Source organism: Cryptomeria japonica, chromosome 2 (genome assembly GCF_030272615.1).
Source record: "Cryptomeria japonica chromosome 2, Sugi_1.0, whole genome shotgun sequence".
Lineage (NCBI taxonomy): Eukaryota > Viridiplantae > Streptophyta > Pinopsida > Cupressales > Cupressaceae > Cryptomeria > Cryptomeria japonica.
In genome coordinates this window covers 116,540,046-116,560,812 of record NC_081406.1, presented here as the reverse complement: position 1 = coordinate 116,560,812, position 20,767 = coordinate 116,540,046, and the positions used below count along the sequence as shown (strand labels likewise).

General features: G+C 37.1%; 1 protein-coding gene across 1 annotated transcript in view; it reads left to right on the top strand.

Moving 5' to 3' along the window:
• The window catches only part of LOC131049869 (phosphoribosylaminoimidazole carboxylase, chloroplastic), a 174,272-nt gene that overhangs the window by 139,093 nt on the left and 14,412 nt on the right, over window positions 1-20,767 (top strand). Inside the window, exons 8-9 of the mRNA XM_057983951.2 lie at window positions 10,202-10,349; window positions 10,572-10,745. Of these exons, the coding sequence (XP_057839934.2) occupies window positions 10,202-10,349; window positions 10,572-10,745 (322 nt within the window). The remainder of the gene's footprint in view (window positions 1-10,201; window positions 10,350-10,571; window positions 10,746-20,767) is intronic.

The window sequence follows — 20,767 nt, the reverse complement described above, 5'->3', positions numbered from 1 at the left end:
TTTCCTCTATCTCTTTCCTTTTGCAGCAGCGCTCTGAAGTTGCAGGAAAGTTAATTGAGGCTGCATTTAGACATATTTGGTGGGCTCCTTGTGTGCATGACATGAATAATGCTCTCAAGGACATGGGTAAAATCAATTGGATCAAAACAATTGTTATTGATGCTAGAGATGTGCATATGCTTATCTGCAACCACTACACTTTACATGCAATCTTCACCTTCTCCAAGAAGGAACTCTTAAAACTTGTAGAGACTTAGTATGCATCATACTTTATTCTCTTGGAGAGGGTGCTTGATTTGCAAGAGGCCTTGCAACTAATGATTATGATAGTAGAATGGAATTAGTGGCTCGAGTCAAAGACACAACAGAGGAAGAGGGTGAAGGAGGTGGTGAAAAGTGATGTCTTTTGGGCTGATATGGGGATACTGTCATGTCCCCTCCTTGATCGTCATTTATAATCTAAATGAAACAATTATTATTATAAACAAATGATTATTTGAAATTATTAATATTTAATTATTAAATATTATTATTAATATTTATTAATATTTAATTATTAAATATTATTATTATTATTAACAAATTAATATTGAAAATTATTATACACAAATTATTTAGTAATATGTGAATCACATTTTATTATTAATAGAATTATTCACAATTTATTAATATTGAGCATTACCTCTATCAAAACTTGTTTATTACAAAATCACCGATCATATTATTAATGCATCGGGCTGTGTTTAATAATGACAAATTTAAATTAGAGAAGGCACAACTCAAGGGGGAGTCATATCCTTTAGGAAGGGTCGTGGCTTGTCAAGAAAATTAAATAACCTGACCACCTTCCTCTAGCAATACACACTCGGAAAGAAGGAAAAATGACGCCTAGATTATACCCAAACGGAAGAAGGAATCTGATTCAGGAAGATCGATATCAGAATACCATCCATTCTCTGTATACATATTCTACGTATTAAGGATATATTTCAGTCCCAAAACATAGCGTATATATCAGAGAACTAGCCCATTCTCTGTATTAGTATTTTGTGTATTTAAGGATATATTTTCAGTCTTGGACATAAGTAGGTACACCAGAAGATTAGCATATTCCTGCATAAATGTTCTGTGTATTGAAGATACAGTGTCAGATTTAGAACAGATCAGATCTGTTATTAAATACTGGCAGTACTATCTTTGTTCTAGGTGGTATGCTCTACATAGAGAGTCAATAGCTTGACCGAATTGCACAGGCAACTGCGTACAACATATTTAGAGAGTCAATAGCCTGACCGAGTAACCAGTTATAATATTAATCACCCCTAAGCGACCACATTCAGGTTGACATAATATTGATGAACCAAGTAAGGGACATCATATTGAATATATGATGCGTCATATGTAAGCTCACTATTGTCTATATTCAACGGTGATTGAATGAAATTATTTTATTATTGCAAGGGCAATGTATTGATGGACTAAGGTTTTTGCACACGATATCTAATTTTCCAGTTGCATATATCTACGTAGAAAAATATTGATCCACTGTGACATTAAATCGTGTACGGCTAGAGGCAGAGCGAAGGCCCATAAGGGCAAGATCGCCACGAGAGGTTGTATGAGTTGGGGGTCTTTGTAGTACAAATTAAGTCTGTTAAAGCTTTGCTTGCTCCTTCCCATGCAAGCAATATCGGTCATCTCTGTCAAGCGATTTGGAATCTAGTCAATGCAAGGAAGAGTCAAGACTGTTAGGCACCGCTAGAATTCCTTCATCAATATTTGAAAGGTCTGTTCCAAAATTAAGTCTTGTTCAGGCAGGAGCCGTTTCATCTTCTTTGCAAGACACAGCCTCTTCATTGACCATCGATGAGTTCTCTTATTTGTGAGAAAGATGATGGATTGTTATCGGGATTTTTGAAGATCTGTTTGAAAGGAGGAATTACTTTCATATTCATATTGTTCGAGTGTCTTGTGTAATCTGCAACTACTTGAGGCGATTGGTATTTTGCATTCTCATCCATAAGCGCAGCTCTATTCGATGAGTTTGTGTCTTCCCTTGGTGACAGGTTGCTTGGAACAAAACTGCACTTTTGAATACCCGATTCAAAGTCGGGAGGAGAAACCATTCCAATTCTTGGATGTTAAGTCTCCCTCTAAAGTCGTAATACATTTCTGAGCCGTATTTGGTGTGGGTCGTGAATTGTGCCATTCCTTGGCGAGACTAAATGTTAATTGTAGTGTGTGGTGTTTCATTTTTTATACTATCGAAACAGAGCATTCGTTATTGATTTTGTATGCCTAAGTGTGATTAATATTATCAGTCCATGAAAGCATTTCTAGGTCGGGTTGTTGAAGAAGTTTATCATTTCTCATATCATACCTTTGGGCCATCGTTCTGGGTGTTGCTGATGAAAATACTAGCTTCACGAGAGTAGTATTGCAAACCTATACCAGATTGGTAGATTGATAGCAATGATTGTAAAGATAAGTTCTATCTTTCATACTATTCTTAGAAATTTTAAGTCAAATATTATAATAAAATGTTCTCGTATTTGATAAAATTATATTTATATATATTATAGTTATCACCTTAAGTTGGAATTGTTGTCTCAGGTTTAAATTAAGGAAAATACCAAAGAGGGACATTACAAATGGTATCAGAGCCAGGTTCTTGCCATCCTGTAGGGTAAGATTGAATCAACGAATTATTCTAGTCAATGAACAGAGGCAAGTACCATGACCGATAAGCAACGAAGGTTCTATCTCGTAAGATGAATTTAAAATATATTATTATCAGCCAAATAGATATTGAATGGGTATGACTTCAGAGAAATTCAAATTAAAATAGTGGAATTATCTCATTGATAACAGTATAATCTTAAAGAAATTGACTAATAATAGATGTAGACTTCACATTCACCACTAGTGTGGGAGAGAGACAGAACAATGAGGTCAGCAGAAACTAGGCCTCTGTCAGGTAGGCCACCCACTGCAGTTGACAAAGGGTTTCTGACAGGAGGGCCAAGGGGGAGTGTACCGCTCTTGGGCCTGATAAGCGCTACGGGCGTCTCGTTGTGTCTAAATCTTTTCTCTCTCATTAATGGCGAATAGGGAGTTAAGCATAGTCCATTGAATACTTGAGGAAAGTATCCAAACATTGTGCTATCTATCCTCTTTGTCGATATGGCTAATCAGACTCATTACATTTACTCCAATTGAAATTCTTAAATACTCTACCTGAGGTTACAATTGGTGAATGATATAAGTTACTACCAAGATAATGAATAAAGCAATTGCATATCCAAACCCAGTGAGATAAATGAGGAATTAGGCAACAGGGATAGCAGGAACTAGGCCTCTATCAGGTAGGCCACCCACTGCAGTTGACAAAGGGCTTCTGACAGGAGGGCCAAGGGGGAGTGTACCGCCCTTGGGCCTGATAAGCGCTACGGGCATCCTAAGGTAGCTTATCCTCTTGATCCCACTAGGAATTAAATATGGAATTGACTTATTGATAACAAATAAACTCAAATGAATTTTGACTAATTACACCCTAGATGAATTAATCAATCATTAAAATTTATTGTTTACATGTTTCCTTAGATTTGCGAAGTGGGGACATCACAAACTAGATTGGATGTTTATATTTTTGCATCAGGCTGGTGTTGATTTGTGTTTCTACTCATAACAAGAAAGAAATTTCACAATGTGTGTATTCACATGTATACTCCGTGTTTGCATATATGTATGCTTCGTGTTTTCCATGTGTATGCTCTGTGCCTTCCACGTGTATGCTTCGTGTTTCCCATGTATATGCTTTGTGTTGTTTAAACTCATGTTGGTAGATGACTTAGTTGAGGAAATTAAAATAAACATTTGCTTGAGGACAAGCAAATTCGGGAAGGGCGGACTGTCATGTCCCCTCCTTGATCGTTATTTATAATCTAAATGAAACAATTATTATTATAAACAAATGATTATTTGAAATTATTAATATTTAATTATTAAATATTATTATTATTATTAACAAATTAATATTGAAAATTATTATACACAAATTATTTAGTAATATGTGAATCACATTTTATTATTAATAGAATTATTCACAATTTATTAATATTGAGCATTACCTCTATCAAAACTTGTTTATTACAAAATCACCGATCATATTATTAATGCATCGGGCTGTGTTTAATAATGACAAATTTAAATTAGAGAAGGCACAACTCAAGGGGGAGTCATATCCTTTAGGAAGGGTCGTGGCTTGTCAAGAAAATTAAATAACCTGACCACCTTCCTCTAGCAATACACACTCGGAAAGAAGGAAAAATGACGCCCAGATTATACCCAAACGGAAGAAGGAATCTGATTCAGGAAGATCGATATCAGAATACCATCCATTCTCTGTATACATATTCTACGTATTAAGGATATATTTCAGTCCCAGAACATAGCGTATATATCAGAGAACTAGCCCATTCTCTGTATTAGTATTTTGTGTATTTAAGGATATATTTTCAGTCTTAGACATAAGTAGGTACACCAGAAGATTAGCATATTCCTGCATAAATGTTCTGTGTATTGAAGATACAGTGTCAGATTTAGAACAGATCAGATCTGTTATTAAATACTGGCAGTACTATCTTTGTTCTAGGTGGTATGCTTTACATAGAGAGTCAATAGCTTGACCGAATTGCACAGGCAACTGCGTACAACATATTTAGAGAGTCAATAGCCTGACCGAGTAACCAGTTATAATATTAATCACCCCTAAGCGACCACATTCAGGTTGACATAATATTGGTGAACCAAGTAAGGGACATCATATTGAATATATGATGCGTCATATGTAAGCTCACTATTGTCTATATTCAACGGTGATTGAATGAAATTATTTTATTATTGCAAGGGCAATGTATTGATGGACTAAGGTTTTTGCACACGATATCTAATTTTCCAGTTGCATATATCTACGTAGAAAAATATTGATCCACTGTGACATTAAATCGTGTACGGCTAGAGGCAGAGCGAAGGCCCATAAGGGCAAGATCGCCACGAGAGGTTGTATGAGTTGGGGGTCTTTGTAGTACAAATTAAGTCTGTTAAAGCTTTGCTTGCTCCTTCCCATGCAAGCAATATCGGTCATCTCTGTCAAGCGATTTGGAATCTAGTCAATGCAAGGAAGAGTCAAGACTGTTAGGCACCGCTAGAATTCCTTCATCAATATTTGAAAGGTCTGTTCCAAAATTAAGTCTTGTTCAGGCAGGAGCCGTTTCATCTTCTTTGCAAGACACAGCCTCTTCATTGACCATCGATGAGTTCTCTTATTTGTGAGAAAGATGATGGATTGTTATCGGGATTTTTGAAGATCTGTTTGAAAGGAGGAATTACTTTCATATTCATATTGTTCGAGTGTCTTGTGTAATCTGCAACTACTTGAGGCGATTGGTATTTTGCATTCTCATCCATAAGCGCAGCTCTATTCGATGAGTTTGTGTCTTCCCTTGGTGACAGGTTGCTTGGAACAAAACTGCACTTTTGAATACCCGATTCAAAGTCGGGAGGAGAAACCATTCCAATTCTTGGATGTTAAGTCTCCCTCTAAAGTCGTAATACATTTCTGAGCCGTATTTGGTGTGGGTCGTGAATTGTGCCATTCCTTGGCGAGACTAAATGTTAATTGTAGTGTGTGGTGTTTCATTTTTTATACTATCGAAACAGAGCATTCGTTATTGATTTTGTATGCCTAAGTGTGATTAATATTATCAGTCCATGAAAGCATTTCTAGGTCGGGTTGTTGAAGAAGTTTATCATTTCTCATATCATACCTTTGGGCCATCGTTCTGGGTGTTGCTGATGAAAATACTAGCTTCACGAGAGTAGTATTGCAAACCTATACCAGATTGGTAGATTGATAGCAATGATTGTAAAGATAAGTTCTATCTTTCATACTATTCTTAGAAATTTTAAGTCAAATATTATAATAAAATGTTCTCGTATTTGATAAAATTATATTTATATATATTATAGTTATCACCTTAAGTTGGAATTGTTGTCTCAGGTTTAAATTAAGGAAAATCCCAAAGAGGGACATTACAGATACTAATGCACCTTTCATTGGAGAGGTGTGTGAGTGGATTGATTCTACGCTTGATCAAATGAAGGCTATCGTGCAAGACAAGGACCTTGCATTGCAATTCTAAATTGAGCATTTTAGCCAGTTGTTCATTGCAAATGGGACAAACTCAACACTCCCTTACACATGGCTTCCTATGCTTTGAACCCGAAGTGGTACGTGTAAAGGATCGACGGAGTTACACCTATACAGGATGTGGAAGGCTTACTCCATTGAGAAAATTAATGATTTGATAGAAGCAAACATGATTTGTACTAGGTGGACAAAATTTTCTGCTCTTTGGGGATATTTAGAGGTGTTCATGATAGATCTAGAGACTATGGCACACGAGGACCCCGAGTTGTGGTGGACTATGGATGGGCCTAGATCTTTGACTACTACTCTAGCCATTCATTTGCTGTCCTAGGTTTCTATTAAAGTAATTATTGTACTATTAATAGTCATTAGGTAATTTTTGGTTAGTTTTAGCTTGTTTCTATTTTAGTTGTTTTTTCACGATTGTTTTTTTTACAAACATTGTTTTGTAATAGCCTATATGTATTCTTCTGACTTCATAAATTTAATTATGCAATTACCATTTCATGGTATCAGAGCTAGTGAAAATTTTTTGGCGATTTTTTAAAAAAAAAAATTGTGGTTATCTTTTAAGATTTTTCTTTAAGAACTTTTTTTTATTTTTATTTTTAAAACAAAAAATCGTGTTTCTATCTAAGGTTTGAAAAATGGAGGGTTTCAAAGCAGAATCTAAGGTCTAACACAATTAGAAATTCAAAGGTGTTTCTGGAAGGTGACTTTGGCATTCTCTATGGCAGAAGCAAAGATCCTCTATTGATTGGTTTTACAGACTCAGATTAGATAGGTTCTTGTTGATGACAGGAAGTCTACTTTTGGGTATGTATTCAGTCTTGGTATAGGTGTAGTTGCATGGACCAATACGAAGCAATAGGCTGTAGCTCTTTCCTAGATAGAAGCAGAGTATTGGGGAATTGTTAAGGCAGCTTGTGAGGCAATATGGCTATGGAGGATGCTTTATGACATGAAAATGTCTCAAGCAAGTCCTTCACCCTTGTTTTGTGACAATCAAGGGGTGTTGAAACTTGCCAAGAATCTAGTCTTCCACAAGCGATCCAAAAACGTAGAGCTTCATTGTCATTTCATCTGACAACTTGTTGAAGATGGAACTACTGTCTTGCAGTATGTTCCAATTGTGAACTAGACTATAGACATTCTTACCAAGTCTCTGAGCCCGAACAAGTTTGTAAAATTTAGGGGGCAACTTGGTGTAGTTGATAGGATGACCATTAAGGGAGGGTATTAAAGTAATTATTGTACTATTAATGGTCATTACATAATGTTTAGTTAGTTTTAGTTTGTTTCTATTTTAGTCGTTTGTTCACGATTGTTTCTTTTACAAACATCATTTTGTAATTGCCTATATGTATTCTTCCGACTTCACTGATTTAATTATGCAATTACCATTTCAGTTTCTAGTTATTCTGTTGCTAAGAAGAGCTGGTTTACTTATATCTTCATCCACTCCATTAAGAGGAATATGCTTACTTCTAGGAGGGCAAAGAAGCTTGTGGCTATACATAGTGCCTTGCGTCCCATTGACTACAAATCACTTATGTACAAGGAGAGTCAAGTACAAGGCTGGTTGGTATTGGTGTAGATGAGTTTGAGCATGTGGAGTCTAGCAGTTCTAATGATGAGTAGTTTGGCGAGGAGCTTGGGGATGATTAGAGGCATCGGGCCATTAGAGCCATTGATTCATTTGTCATTAGTATTACTATTAAGTATTTTTTTTGAAATTCAAACATTGTTGATTGTAATCATGAATCATCATTATGGAATTTTGGAAATTCCCATTCTGATGTCAATATTTTGATTTTAACTATTCATATTCAATGTTCAATGTTAAAGCTTAACATAAAATTAAAAAAACTAGTTAAATGTTAATGACTTAATGTTCAATGCAATCATTGCATTGTGTTTACTTATTCCTTATACATCTTTTTATAACTAATTTTCAAGTACTATATATATTCGCAATGCTTCCCTGCTGCCCACTGCCACCATTCCCTTGCCATTCCCAAACTTAGGCCCTCGCGTCCCCCCATTTGCGAAACCCGCCCCCATCCCCCTGTCGGGAAACTCTGTGGAACTATGGATGAAACTGAACCAAAAGCAATATGATAGATAATTGGAAAACCATTAGATTAAGTTACAAACAAAGGAAACGTTGAGGTGAGTAAGCAGTGTATATATCATGTAGGCCAAAAGAAAGTTCTAGAATTTGAATGTGTCTAACAATGCTAAGAGAGGAAAGGGGTATCCAAGATAGAACTTCTTGAGGAGGAGAATTCTATCAACTAAGTTGCGTCAAGCCCAACAACCAAGCACGGTCAATTAATCACCTAGTCCAATTTGAGAAGTAGAAGCTACCAATGGTTTACTATTGACGTGTTTTAAGATCAAGTGTAGCATTGTAGAACTGAGTAACCATTTGGACTGGAAATATGAAAACATGTGAATGCGTCTGTTTCCAACTTCTTTCAGAGAAGTGGCTGTTGACTGATCCACTAATGTTCCATCAATTGACAAGATATCTTCAGACTAACTGGAGAAGGCATGCAAGAAGGAATTTAGGCTTGTTTTTGTGACAGCAATGAAATTGTAGCAGAAATTTTTATATTTTGAAAAGGAAAACATTAGTGTCCAAACCTTTATTCAGATGCTTACACCAAACAAGCCTTGAGGAAGTGTGTATGCTGACCTAAATATATTTTCATTTAAGTGCAAAGTATGCTGAATAATTATGAGAGGGATTTTAACCTGATATCTACTATAAACTCTCCATGTTGCAACTATACCACAGCTTGGCAAACAGATTTTGTAAATATTTTGCTTGAAAAGGAAAAATAAAATTACAATGATTCTGGCTAGGAATTCAAGGTTGTAAATGTTGCCTACAAAGTGAACTCTGGGGAATATTTTAACGACTTCTGTGAATTATTTAGTTTAAAGAAAAATCAAATACGCCTTCAGGACCTAAGTTTGCGATGCCTAGATTAATTTTGGAGAATTAATTAAATACTTTAGATTTTACACCTAAAAATATGTAATAGCACCTTTAAATATTCGCTCTACTAATTATCCTATTAGTTGAGACATAAATATCTATGCATGAACCTAAAGTAGCAAATTATATTCTTTTCTGTCCAAACACATATGGTCATGTATAAAGTGGGGGTATGAACTTTAATACAATCTGTTTACATAAGGGGCTTTTAAATATGGAACTACATTAATTATATGTGTTCATTCTTCAAGACATATTTTACATCCTACAGTTGCCCAATGCATGTTTCGAGTGCTGGTGTAGCAATTGATAATGGATTTGGCAGATATAGACTGTCATATAATAAAGGAAAACCTTATTTGTGCTTCTTAATTGTTATACACATTTCTTAGCAAACAGGATCATAATTAGTTTCAGAAACTATCATTAAAGGATATATAATAGGACAATTATTAGTTACGATTTATAAAACTATTTTAAAGGTCAATGCATTATCTCTTTGAGGTCAAGCTCAGAAGACTCTTAAAATTTAGTACACCATGGACAAACTAACGAAGACAAAGAAATGGATCCTTTCTGAACAATTAACAACCAAAGGAAATCATGTGTAGGCTGAAATTTCTTTTAAAAGTTGATTGTTTTGTGACAAGCTGACACAATAGCCAGTCTCCTCTTCATAATTAGAATCTGACTCTTATTGCTCAGTGCTTTTAGAATGTGATGGCCAAAAGTAATTTTGTTTGGGTTAACAAACCTGATAAGATAGCCAGATATAGGCTCAAATGATATTCTTATGTTCAACTTTTATTTCATTTATGTGAGTGTAGCAGAACTAAATATTTTGAACAAGGATTTTTAATTGTTTTTTGTGATTGATGAATCCAATTAATGAGGAATAAGGGATAAAATAGACAGCAATCCCCACTAGATATAGACTTCTTCATATGATTCTCATCATATATGTTGGTGTTTTGATTTTACAGGGATAGCATTTGCCATATGGTGGAGGCACCTGCAGATGTTCCAACAGAAATAAGAGAAATGGCTGTTCAAGTGGCTGAAAGAGCTGTTAGTTCACTTGAAGGTGCCGGAGTCTTTGCTGTTGAACTGTTTCTGACTGGAGATGGTCAGGTGTGTGGTTTCTGTATTTGGACCCTTCGGAGCACCATTGGATTCTATGATCCTCTGGATTCTAATTTATGTTATGGAACATATGAATTCTTTTATATTCTTTTCCATCAGTGCATGCATAAAACACTCATAGGTCTGAGATGCTATAAAATTGACAGCAGTAATTCTCGAAACCCTTAGACATAAATATGAATTTATGGTGGGTTTACTAATGTTCTGCAGATTTTGCTGAATGAAGTCGCCCCTAGGCCCCACAACAGTGGTCATCATACAATTGAAGCATGCTATGTCTCACAGTTTGAACAGCATTTACGAGCTATACTTGGTCTTCCTCTTGGTGATGCATCTATGAAAGTACCTGCTGCAATCATGTATAATTTGCTTGGTGAAGATGAGGTGATTATATTCATTTTAGAAACCTTACTATATTTCATTAGTGATTTTTAGTGTTACTTTTCATTGATTTTCTTATTCTATCATGGCATGAGTTACCTTTTTCTTCTGAAGTCATGCATCTTATATTACACCAAACAACAAGAGAGCTATATCAGCTGAGAAACAGACAGTTACATTGAGATTCTCATTCTTTAAATGCTAGAACTTCTTGCACATAATCTGTTAACATAAGAAGAATAGTCACAACCTTCCAAAATCTATTAATATTAGCTTTGATGTTAGCTGTGACCATTCAAATTCCTTCAAAAATGTTGAACTCTTCAAAAAGGAGTGGATAATTATGTAGTATCCCTTGTAAAGTCTGATCACAGTTTGCTGTTATGAAGCTTAAGGAATATTATCAAACACTTGGCATACAATATCTGGAGCTGCTGTTAAAAGTTTTCTGATTGTCTTCTTGAGTTCGTAGGCTGCAAATGTTGTTGTTGAATGCTTCTAACAATGCAAGATTGTTATAGAAATGATAGACTAGCTGTTTCAGATCTTTGACATACATGTAAATCACTGAATTTAACTAGTACAGCTAGATGGCATAAAGACAAACACTTGTCATGCTTCCCAATATACATCTACAGCCATTGGGCATTTTATCAAACAGTTGGCATACAAGTCTTATGCTGATAATAAATCTACTTTAATGCCTAAAACTGATTACAAGGATGATGCAGATTACCTCCATTTACAATGCTAATGTTGCTGATTAAGACAGCAGACAATACTAACATGAAATCATGAAGCTATTACAACATAATCATCAAATATGAAAACCTGGAAGTGACAGCAGCCTACATAGGTGGATTGATTCCTCTTAATGACCTTGCTCTTGTCTTCAATGATGAGGCGCCTAGTCTCCCAACCTCCCAGCAACGCTTCTCTAATTTATTCAAAAATTTCGGTGGTCTCTAATGCCAAAATCGAACTAACCCCAGGGCACATATCTCACATGAGGTACGGTTGGAAAATACAACAGCTGTACGGCCTGTTAAGGAATGTCAACACCTTGCAAAGGCCTGTGCAAATCTTTCTCTCCAATCTGATTATTAAACTTCTTCAATCTGCTGATAAAAACTCTCTGTATTACCCTCCAATTTGCCCAAATAGAACCTTTGTATGAAGCTCTCCTGTATGCCAAACTCAATGGATATTTCACCACCTCAAATGGCTGCTACAGTGAAGAATTCTCGCTCTCCAATAGCTGATTGCAGATAGAAACCCTTGTCTTCCCCTCACAATTCATGAAATGAAGAAAATGGCTCAATAGAATGAAATCAATTTTGGCTTGAAGACTTATATACTCATAAGTTTGATTTCAAAGGAAAAGCATTTAAATAACATTTAAAATGTTATTTCATTTCATACTTAGGAAATCTTTTAATTTTTAATTAATAATGGACCCCATAATTAATTGTATTAATGGCCCCCTTTTCAATATTGTATTCCCTTCATCTTTTCAGCAGATTTGAGATGTAATGATCCCCTATTCACCGTATGCTCTCACCTTCCCATATTGGGCACTTGGTGATCAGAAAGTGGAAGGGTTGCAATTTTCAGCAAGCTTTGAGTTTATGTTTTCTAACCTTAACGGGTTATTTGTTGGTTGATGATAATTATTGGTCCTAAAAAACAAAAAAAAAATATCTGGGATATTACAGTGGTATCAGAGCTGGTTTTCCTGCCAGCCTGTGAGTTTCAGTGGGTTCAGAATTCTCCATGAGTGATAGAGACGTCAGATACTACAACTGAGAACAAAAGAGACAACAGTTTCAGATTCCGGTAGTGCCGGAAGAGGATACATTTTCAGAAGTACTGAGAAACAAAGGGAAGGAATTGGATTCTTCAGACTCAGTGGAGTCAATGGCAGACAAGGCTACATAACAGAATGAGGCACCTGATAAGAAGGCTGAGAGACAATTCAATGCCATGATGGACATGATGCCTCTACTGCAGGCCAAACTTAACCAGAACGTTGTTGGGACCCCTAACCAACCCAACAATGGACCAGAAGCCAACACTTCTAATGCTCCTGGAGGCAATGGAAATGGGAGTAACAACGGGAGCAATAGTGGAGGTTCAGCCCCAAGACCTCTACAACCTGTATTTCTGCCAAGAGAAGTACAACAAGTTGAAACGGAGATACCTACAGCTGATGAAATAAGAAACAGTTACATGGACTATGCTTCTCTCCCTAGTGAGATCCGAGATATCCTCACTTTGGATCAGTTTATGAATTAGAAAATGAAGAGAGGAAGGAGGGATGACAATAGGTTTGCTGCCCCAAGAGATTTTTAGTAAGCTCTTGGAAGAGTGCCTTAGCACACTTTGATGGAAGCACTAAGAGGATAGCTAAAGCATGGGTGCATAAGTTGGACAATTACATATCTTTGAGGCCTATGCCGGAAGAAGATGCCATCAAGTTTGCTACCTTGCACTTGGATGGAGTGGCCCACGAATGGTGGTACCATTGGTTGGTCACCCTTGCTCACAACTTAATCACCACTTATACTGATTTCACCAACAAGCTGATTGAGAGATTCGACACCAAGGATCCAGAGGTGAAATTTAGAGAACTTGCTCAACTCAAACAGCAAGGTTCATTGGACACTTACGTAACTGAATTCCAAAATCTGTCAGTTATGGTAATTAGCATCTTTGAGAAGCGGTTAGTTGTCCTTTTCACTGAAGGACTTGAGGAACCTTTGAAAGGTTGGGTTAAAGCATTTGATCCGCCCACTTTGGCATAAGCTATTAAGAAATCTCGAAGCATGGAGTTGGCTGCCCCAAGGAATAAAATTCAGTCCAAGCCTTTCCCTTTCAGAAAGGATAAGAAGAAGTTCACAAATCAAACCAAGAGGTTCCCTTCGTGAATGGATGATGAGCTCCGTCAAGAGCTTCGAAGGAAGAATCTTTGTTATTCTTGCAAAGAACCTTGGGCCCCAAGACATAAGTGTCATGGAAAGGGCAATTTGCATCAGATGGAGTGCTATTCTGCGGATGGATCAGATTCTGAAATTTCAGAACAGCAAATTGAAGTTGAGGACAGCGAGTATGAAGAGGCTCTTGAAGGGCTTGAAATTGGGTCAGAAGATAGAGGAGTGGTTGCTCAACTCTCGAGCATTCACAAGAATGAGTCTTTTAGAGTTCCGGGTGTGATTGGAGAGTATCGTGTCATTGCTCTCATTGACATAGGAGCGACACACAATTTCATTGATGAAAGGATTGTTGCTAAGAGGGGACTAGTGGTAGACTAAGTTGAGGGCTTCAAAGTCATGGTAACAGATGGCTCCACTATATCTTGCAATCGGATGATTTCCAACATGTCTTTGAAGCTGGGAAATCATGAAATCAGAGATGATTTTTTTGTGGTTAGCATTGGTGGGATTGATGATGCAGTCCTTGGGATTCAATGGCTGAGATCTCTTGGTGAGATCACACTAAACTTGCAAACCATGGAGCTGAAATTCATGTGTGAGGGGAAGAAGGTAGTATTGAGAGGAATGTCGCATGGTGGACTTAAAGTTGCATCTTTGAAAAGGATGGAAAGACTGATCCGCCATAACCAGGTGGAGTGTGTTGGTTGAAAATTTTGTACACTTGGGGAAATATACAAAATTGTGGTTTCAACCACAGCACATGAGTAAAAACTCTCCTAATTAAGGGAAGGCACCCCCTTTCTAACTACAACTTGGAAAATAAAATGGGATGGGACAGCAATCTTTCTTCTTTTTTCAAGAAAGACAATATCTTTTTCTCTTCACAGAAAATGATAGCGATTGAATAATAGCAGTAACCACTTTCAAGTGAAATAAGAGAAAGGAAATGAAGTTTCCTGAAAGCGCAAAGACTTCCGTCACTTCCTTCGAGATGGGACAGCAATATCAAGCTCAAAGACTTGACAATTGGAAGTCCTATCTACCCTTTGCTATACTAAATTTTTACAATGAATAAAAGATAACAGCTCAAAGACTGGAATAATCTATTCTTTCAACATAACGACAAGAACTAATGCAAGCTCAAAGACTTGCTGCTATTTCTTATCAAACAGTAATTTTTCCTCAAGAATAGACGCAAGCTCAAAGACTTGCTGCTCCTTCTAGAGATTTACCTATTTTAATTAATCTTCTCTACTTGCAGCTCAAAGACTTCAAATCAGATTGGACTAAGCTCCTTTAGAAGCACTTTGCATAAAAGAAATAAAAAGATTCAAACTCAAACATGTAGCTCAAAGACTCAAAACTTGAGTAATCCTTCTTTATTATTCTTCAAAACCTTCAATTCACATACATAAGCTCAAAGACTTCTTACTGTAAATTTGGCAGAGTTTTTGCTTGCTTTCCAAAAGATATCAATTACAATGAACTCCTCAAGTATTTATAGAAGAGGAGCCTTGAGAAAAAGGTGGGAGGATCCTAACTAACTTGAGAGATTCTCTCAACCACCAAGACTCATTCAATAACTAACTGAGATTTCATTAAGTAACTAAGAGTTACTACAACTAACTAAGACTTATTCCAACTACAGTCTTAATCGGACACAACTTGTAGTTGCCTTACATGTAATTACAAAAGTGCAAGTAATGTGTAACTTGCTTTTTACAAAAAATACTTTTACATGTAAATTGTCAAAATTAAATTACAACTAAAAATTACAAAAGAGGGAAACTTAAACTAAGTGTTGAAAAACACTTAAGTTGCATTTTGTGAAGACACAAATCCTTGAAATTTCCGGATGCTCGCTTGTAGTTCCTCAGGATTTGGTTCATGGGTGTTCTTGGCAACAACCATAGTCTTCACAATAGTGTCGTGATAGCAGAGGAGCGCATAATTGTTTTTATCCAAGATAGACTGGATTTCATGCAAAAAGGCTTGGTGTTTCATCAATGCTTGAATCGAAGCTGCCGAGAATTGTTTGCTCCTCCATTCATTATGAATCCTCATCTGTAAATCAGCAAGAACTTCTTCTTCTAGAATCAGCTCTCCATCCTGACTTACTATGTTGCAAGAGGCCCTTTCTCAATGTGAGACAATATCTCGGTAAACTTCGCCTCGAAATCTCTTTACATCACTGATCTCCTCAATGAGGGATTTAAGAACAAGGGTCTTGTTTTCCAGGAGTTCTTCAAATTCCAAGTACACGACCCTAGAAGAGATGGTGGCGTGCTCTTGTAGGACATTCAGCTGTTGTTGGGGCATGGCACGCTAGATTGTCAAACTTTCTTCAACACTTTCCAAATTCTTTTTGAAAGTATTAGAAGTCTGATCCAGTTTCTCCTCAATAGTTTCCAACTTAGACATTATCTAAAAAATGTCTTTCATTACTTGTACACGTTGATCATGAAGCTAATCAACCCAGGAATCCAGTGCTTGTACTTTCTGAGCAGCCCTTTCCACTCCACGAATCGATTCTTGGGAACTAGAAGAACCTATGGAGTTACTCCCTTCAGCAGCAGGTTTTGTGATTTTATGAATGGCTGCCATAAGCTGTCGGTTTTCCTCTTCTAGCTTGTCTTTCTTCGCTAGAAGATCATCACACCTTTGCACCAATGAAGCAATAGAAAACTGAGCATCATGTTTAATGACCTCATGCGTTTGCTTGCCCAACTCTATCCTCGTAACCTTATAATCAGCAGCTGACATTTCATCAAGTGGCTTATCTACAATATGTTCCACAATTTTAGCTACTTTCATCTGGTTGCTATCAACAGTTACCCTAGAGATAGTCTTGGCCTTCTTAGCAACTTTGGATTTGGACTGTTTGAGTTGCTGGTAGTCAAAGGCATCAGGTGAGATTTCTTGCTTCTTCCTTTTCGGGGTGAAAGAACTAAGCCATGGAGGCAAAGTCATCAAGTCTCTTCCAGTAGCAGCCGCAGGCAAAGGAGAAGCAGTTTTTGTTTGAATTACTATGGTCATCCTGGGAGGAACATTTGTTTGAATAGTGACCACGGTTTGCTCAGTTACCAATGGACATGAAGATTGCCTCATGAACTCTTCAAAACCAGAAGTTTTAAATATCAATTTCTGACAATTGAATGCAAGCAGGATTATCCTCAGGAACTTCCAACATAGTCTCTTGTTGATGACCAGGAGATGGCTCATATGCTGAAATAGGAATTGCATTCTGAGGAGACTCATCTCCAAGCAAATCAGGAGGAGAAAGAGGCGTCTCAATGGAAACTGGAGGAATGATCTCATGAGGCGAGTCTGAAACTGGAGACTTGGGAGCATCATCAGATTGCTGCCCCTCTTCTGGATTATCCAGATCAATCACCTGAACATGGAAACATGATTTTTCTTTCCCACGAACTGTCGTCTCCTCAGGAGGAAGCACCACTGCACGAATGACCCGTAACTTGATCCTTGCGCCTGAAGATGAAGCACCCTCCTTATTGTCAATCTGAATCTCAGACTTTCGTCCAAGAGGCCCAGTAGAATCATCTTCTTTACCAACCTTGATTTTAATAAGTCTGACGGCATTACTTTTCAGCCATGCGTTGGTGTTGGCCAAAATAGGCTGAAATCTGTCAAGGATGAAGATGCACTCCTTGTGTGACCATTGGATCAAAGGAAGTGGAGCTTCCTCCACTCTCCGTGAAGTGTATTCAGGATCAAGTATATGCCCGTCATCAATCATCCCTTGTGGGATATCCACCAAGTTCAAATCGACAATTTGCTCAACAGTGAGCCTGCAGTAATCCATCTTGAGGACTTTGGCTTCTGTGCAGAGATCTACCCAGATGTCTTCAATGCGATGAATATGCACAAAGGATTTCTTGATCTTCTCCTTCATACCCCTATAATCGAAATCAGCTCTAGGTTTAAACCTTTTAAGCTTGATTTCATGCAATTCAGTTTCCATGGCCTTACCCTTCACAGATGTGACAAGGGAATATCGACCAATTTTCAATGGGTTTGTGGTAGAGATCCCCATTCCAACCTTGTGTCTTGCAGACTGAAAAGTGTGGACGACCATGATCTATCTTCCCAACTCCATAAGAATTATCTTATCTGTTGGGTATCTAGGAAGCATGTATGGTTGTCCATCATAGCATCCTATCCTCATATAGGTGAAAGTGGGAAATTGCAGAAACAAACACCCATGCTCAGACACCTTGATCCATGCCTCATCTGATACTCTTTTGTTCTTGAGATTTCTGTCAAATTGACACATGAAATATCCAAAGAATGCGTCTTGGACTCTTCTGAAATGCAGTCTGCTACGTCTCAATGGCAACTGGTCATAATATTCCCAAACTAGTATAAGTGAGTGATCACCCTTGGTAGAAAGACCTGGAAAGTGTCTGAGTGATGCTGCCAAATATACCAGATACGAATTCATGAAGAAGGTCATGGCGGCAGGAACTGCTGCAAGTTGTTTGCACAAGGCATCACTGATGACTTCTCCCCATGAAATGTGATGTGACTGTCGTATGAACATAATGAACTAATACATCCATGGCTCAAAGACATTGGAATGCTCAAGGCCCATCATCCTGTTGAGAAGAGTGATGGTATCTCCTATCTTCCATTTGAAATCACAGTGGTACAACTTTGCCCACCTTGAGAAGGAAGGTCGAAGCTTTTGGATCCACCTATTGATGTGTTGCTTGCAATCTTTTTCCCTTTTCACATAATACTCTGCTGCACTTTCATTGGAGATTTTCATATAAACAGGTGCAGGAGGTATTCTGAAGACCTTCTCGATTGTATCCGCATCGAGACGAATTATAGCTTCACCATCATCATTTTTGATGACTCTTGATTCCTTGTCAAAATGATGGGCGAATGCAAGAACAAACTCAGGTTCTAGGGCAGCCACTGGAAAGGAAGATGCATGATGAATATGGCTGTCCAACAGCCGCTGCAAGTTATCATCATGTGGATCTTCTACCCTGTTGACGAATTCTGCCATATCAACGTGCCCTATCTCCATGTCTTTGATGCGATCCAAAGGAGAAGAAACCTAGGAAGGGGCAACTTCATTCTGATATTTGTCATATTTGTATTTCATTTTCTTTGGAGTTGGAGATGCCGACAAATCTGACATTGATTGTGAACCTGGAATGCTGTGATGAAGACTTAAAAGAGTTAAGGCAACATCATAGTCAGCTGCAAATATCATTCTTCCTTCTCCAAATGGGTAAAACTTTGATTCTTGAATTTCACGATTTTGTGAGAGGAAGAGGGGAAATATGTAGAAATGGGAAAATCTTGACTTTGACCAATTTTGAATCTTGGGAGAATTTTCGCAAGTATACAAGTTGGAAAGGACATACATGCAATCGGGGTTTTAAAACCCGAATACAAGTACACTTGTAAATTCGAAAATGGAGAAATGGACGAAAAATGAGATTTTGACTTGCGGGAAATGATGGAAATGGAAAGTACTGATATGGGGAACATGAATGGATAGAAATGGGAAAATCCGGGAAAGTCATTTTTATGAAAATGGGAAGAACTCTTCAACATGTAATCCGGTTTTCAAAACCGGAATTTGCAAGGGAGGGGTATTTCACACTTTTTAACTTGGAATTTTAACCAAAAATGGTTAAATTCCTTAACCGTAGGGGAAGAACAAGAATTTCCAGCGAACTTGTAATCGAGATTAAAAATCCCGAATACAAATAAAGAGGGAATTTTGGGAAGAACAATGCAATTCGAAAATTGCATACCAAGGGAAAAATCCTTTGACAAAAACCGATTTTTGGGGGAAGAACAACACATATTTACAAAAATGCAACTAAGAAAGAAAAACAAGAAAATAACAAAAAGAAGGAAAGAAAGGAAAGAGAACATACCTTTCTTGAAAATGCAAAATGCTTCTCCAATAATGCAACAATTCTTGAAATGAAGAAGCAAAACCGGTAAAAAGGAGCAATCCGTAATGCCAAACCCTTATCACGTTTTTTTTGCAAAAATGCCCCAAACTGATAAATGTAGCAGCAATCCCAAACTTGGAGGACCAAAATGCCAATGAGAGAGCACATCCAAGAGGATTAGAACAAAACGCCTAAGGAGGAAGTAGAAGAAATGATGACAAATGTTGCACAACGTAGCCAAAGGGAGTCACGTGGAAAAAACGTGGCCATCATTTGTATCTTTAATGGCATCATTTAATAGCTTAAAACTCCTCCCAAACTCCATGCCTAGGTGAGAGAGGGCAAAACGTTTTAGGAGATTGCAGCTTCAATAAGTTCTAATCCCCCAAAACGTGGCATTAAATAAAAACGTGTTTGCTGATCTAGGGCAAAAAACCAGTCAATGCAACCTCCATTTGGCGTGAAAGATGTCCATGAATGCATGAAAATAGGGTAGAAGCAAAAACGCCTTTCCTCCCTAGAAAATCTCCACAAAAAATTGCTTTGAATTCTTCAAAAACCGTTTTTTCTTGCATTTCGGGTTTCTTGGAATGAAAGACAAGTTCGATTTTGCATAAGGATATGCAAATCGGGTTTTTTGAAGAGAATGACAAGTTTTATTTTCACTTTTTCCACTTACAAGCCAAAATCGGGTTTTTTTGGAGTGAATGACAAGTTTTATTTTTCACTTTTTCACTTACTAGGCCAAAATCGGGTTTTTTGGAGAGAATGACAAGTTTTAATTACTTGTAAAAGGGAAATAAAATCCCTACAAGTTAGAAATACTTGCACATATGTAATGGAGATTTAAAATCCCTATTACATGAAAAAAACTATTAAAGTAGGGGTTTTTTGACCAAACTGCAAGTTTACTTGTAATTGAGCCAAAAAATCCCTATTTTAATTACACAAGACCAAAAAACAATAAAAAAGACAAAAACAAGAAAGGGAAATTTAAAACAAATTGCAAGTAACATTTTTTAATAAAAATGCACATTTAATAAGCTAAAAATTCCCCTACAAGAAGTAAAACAATGAATATCATTAAAACTTGCACTTTGAAGAAAATTCTCCACCTACAGTTGGGGTTTTAAAACCCGAAATTGAAGGA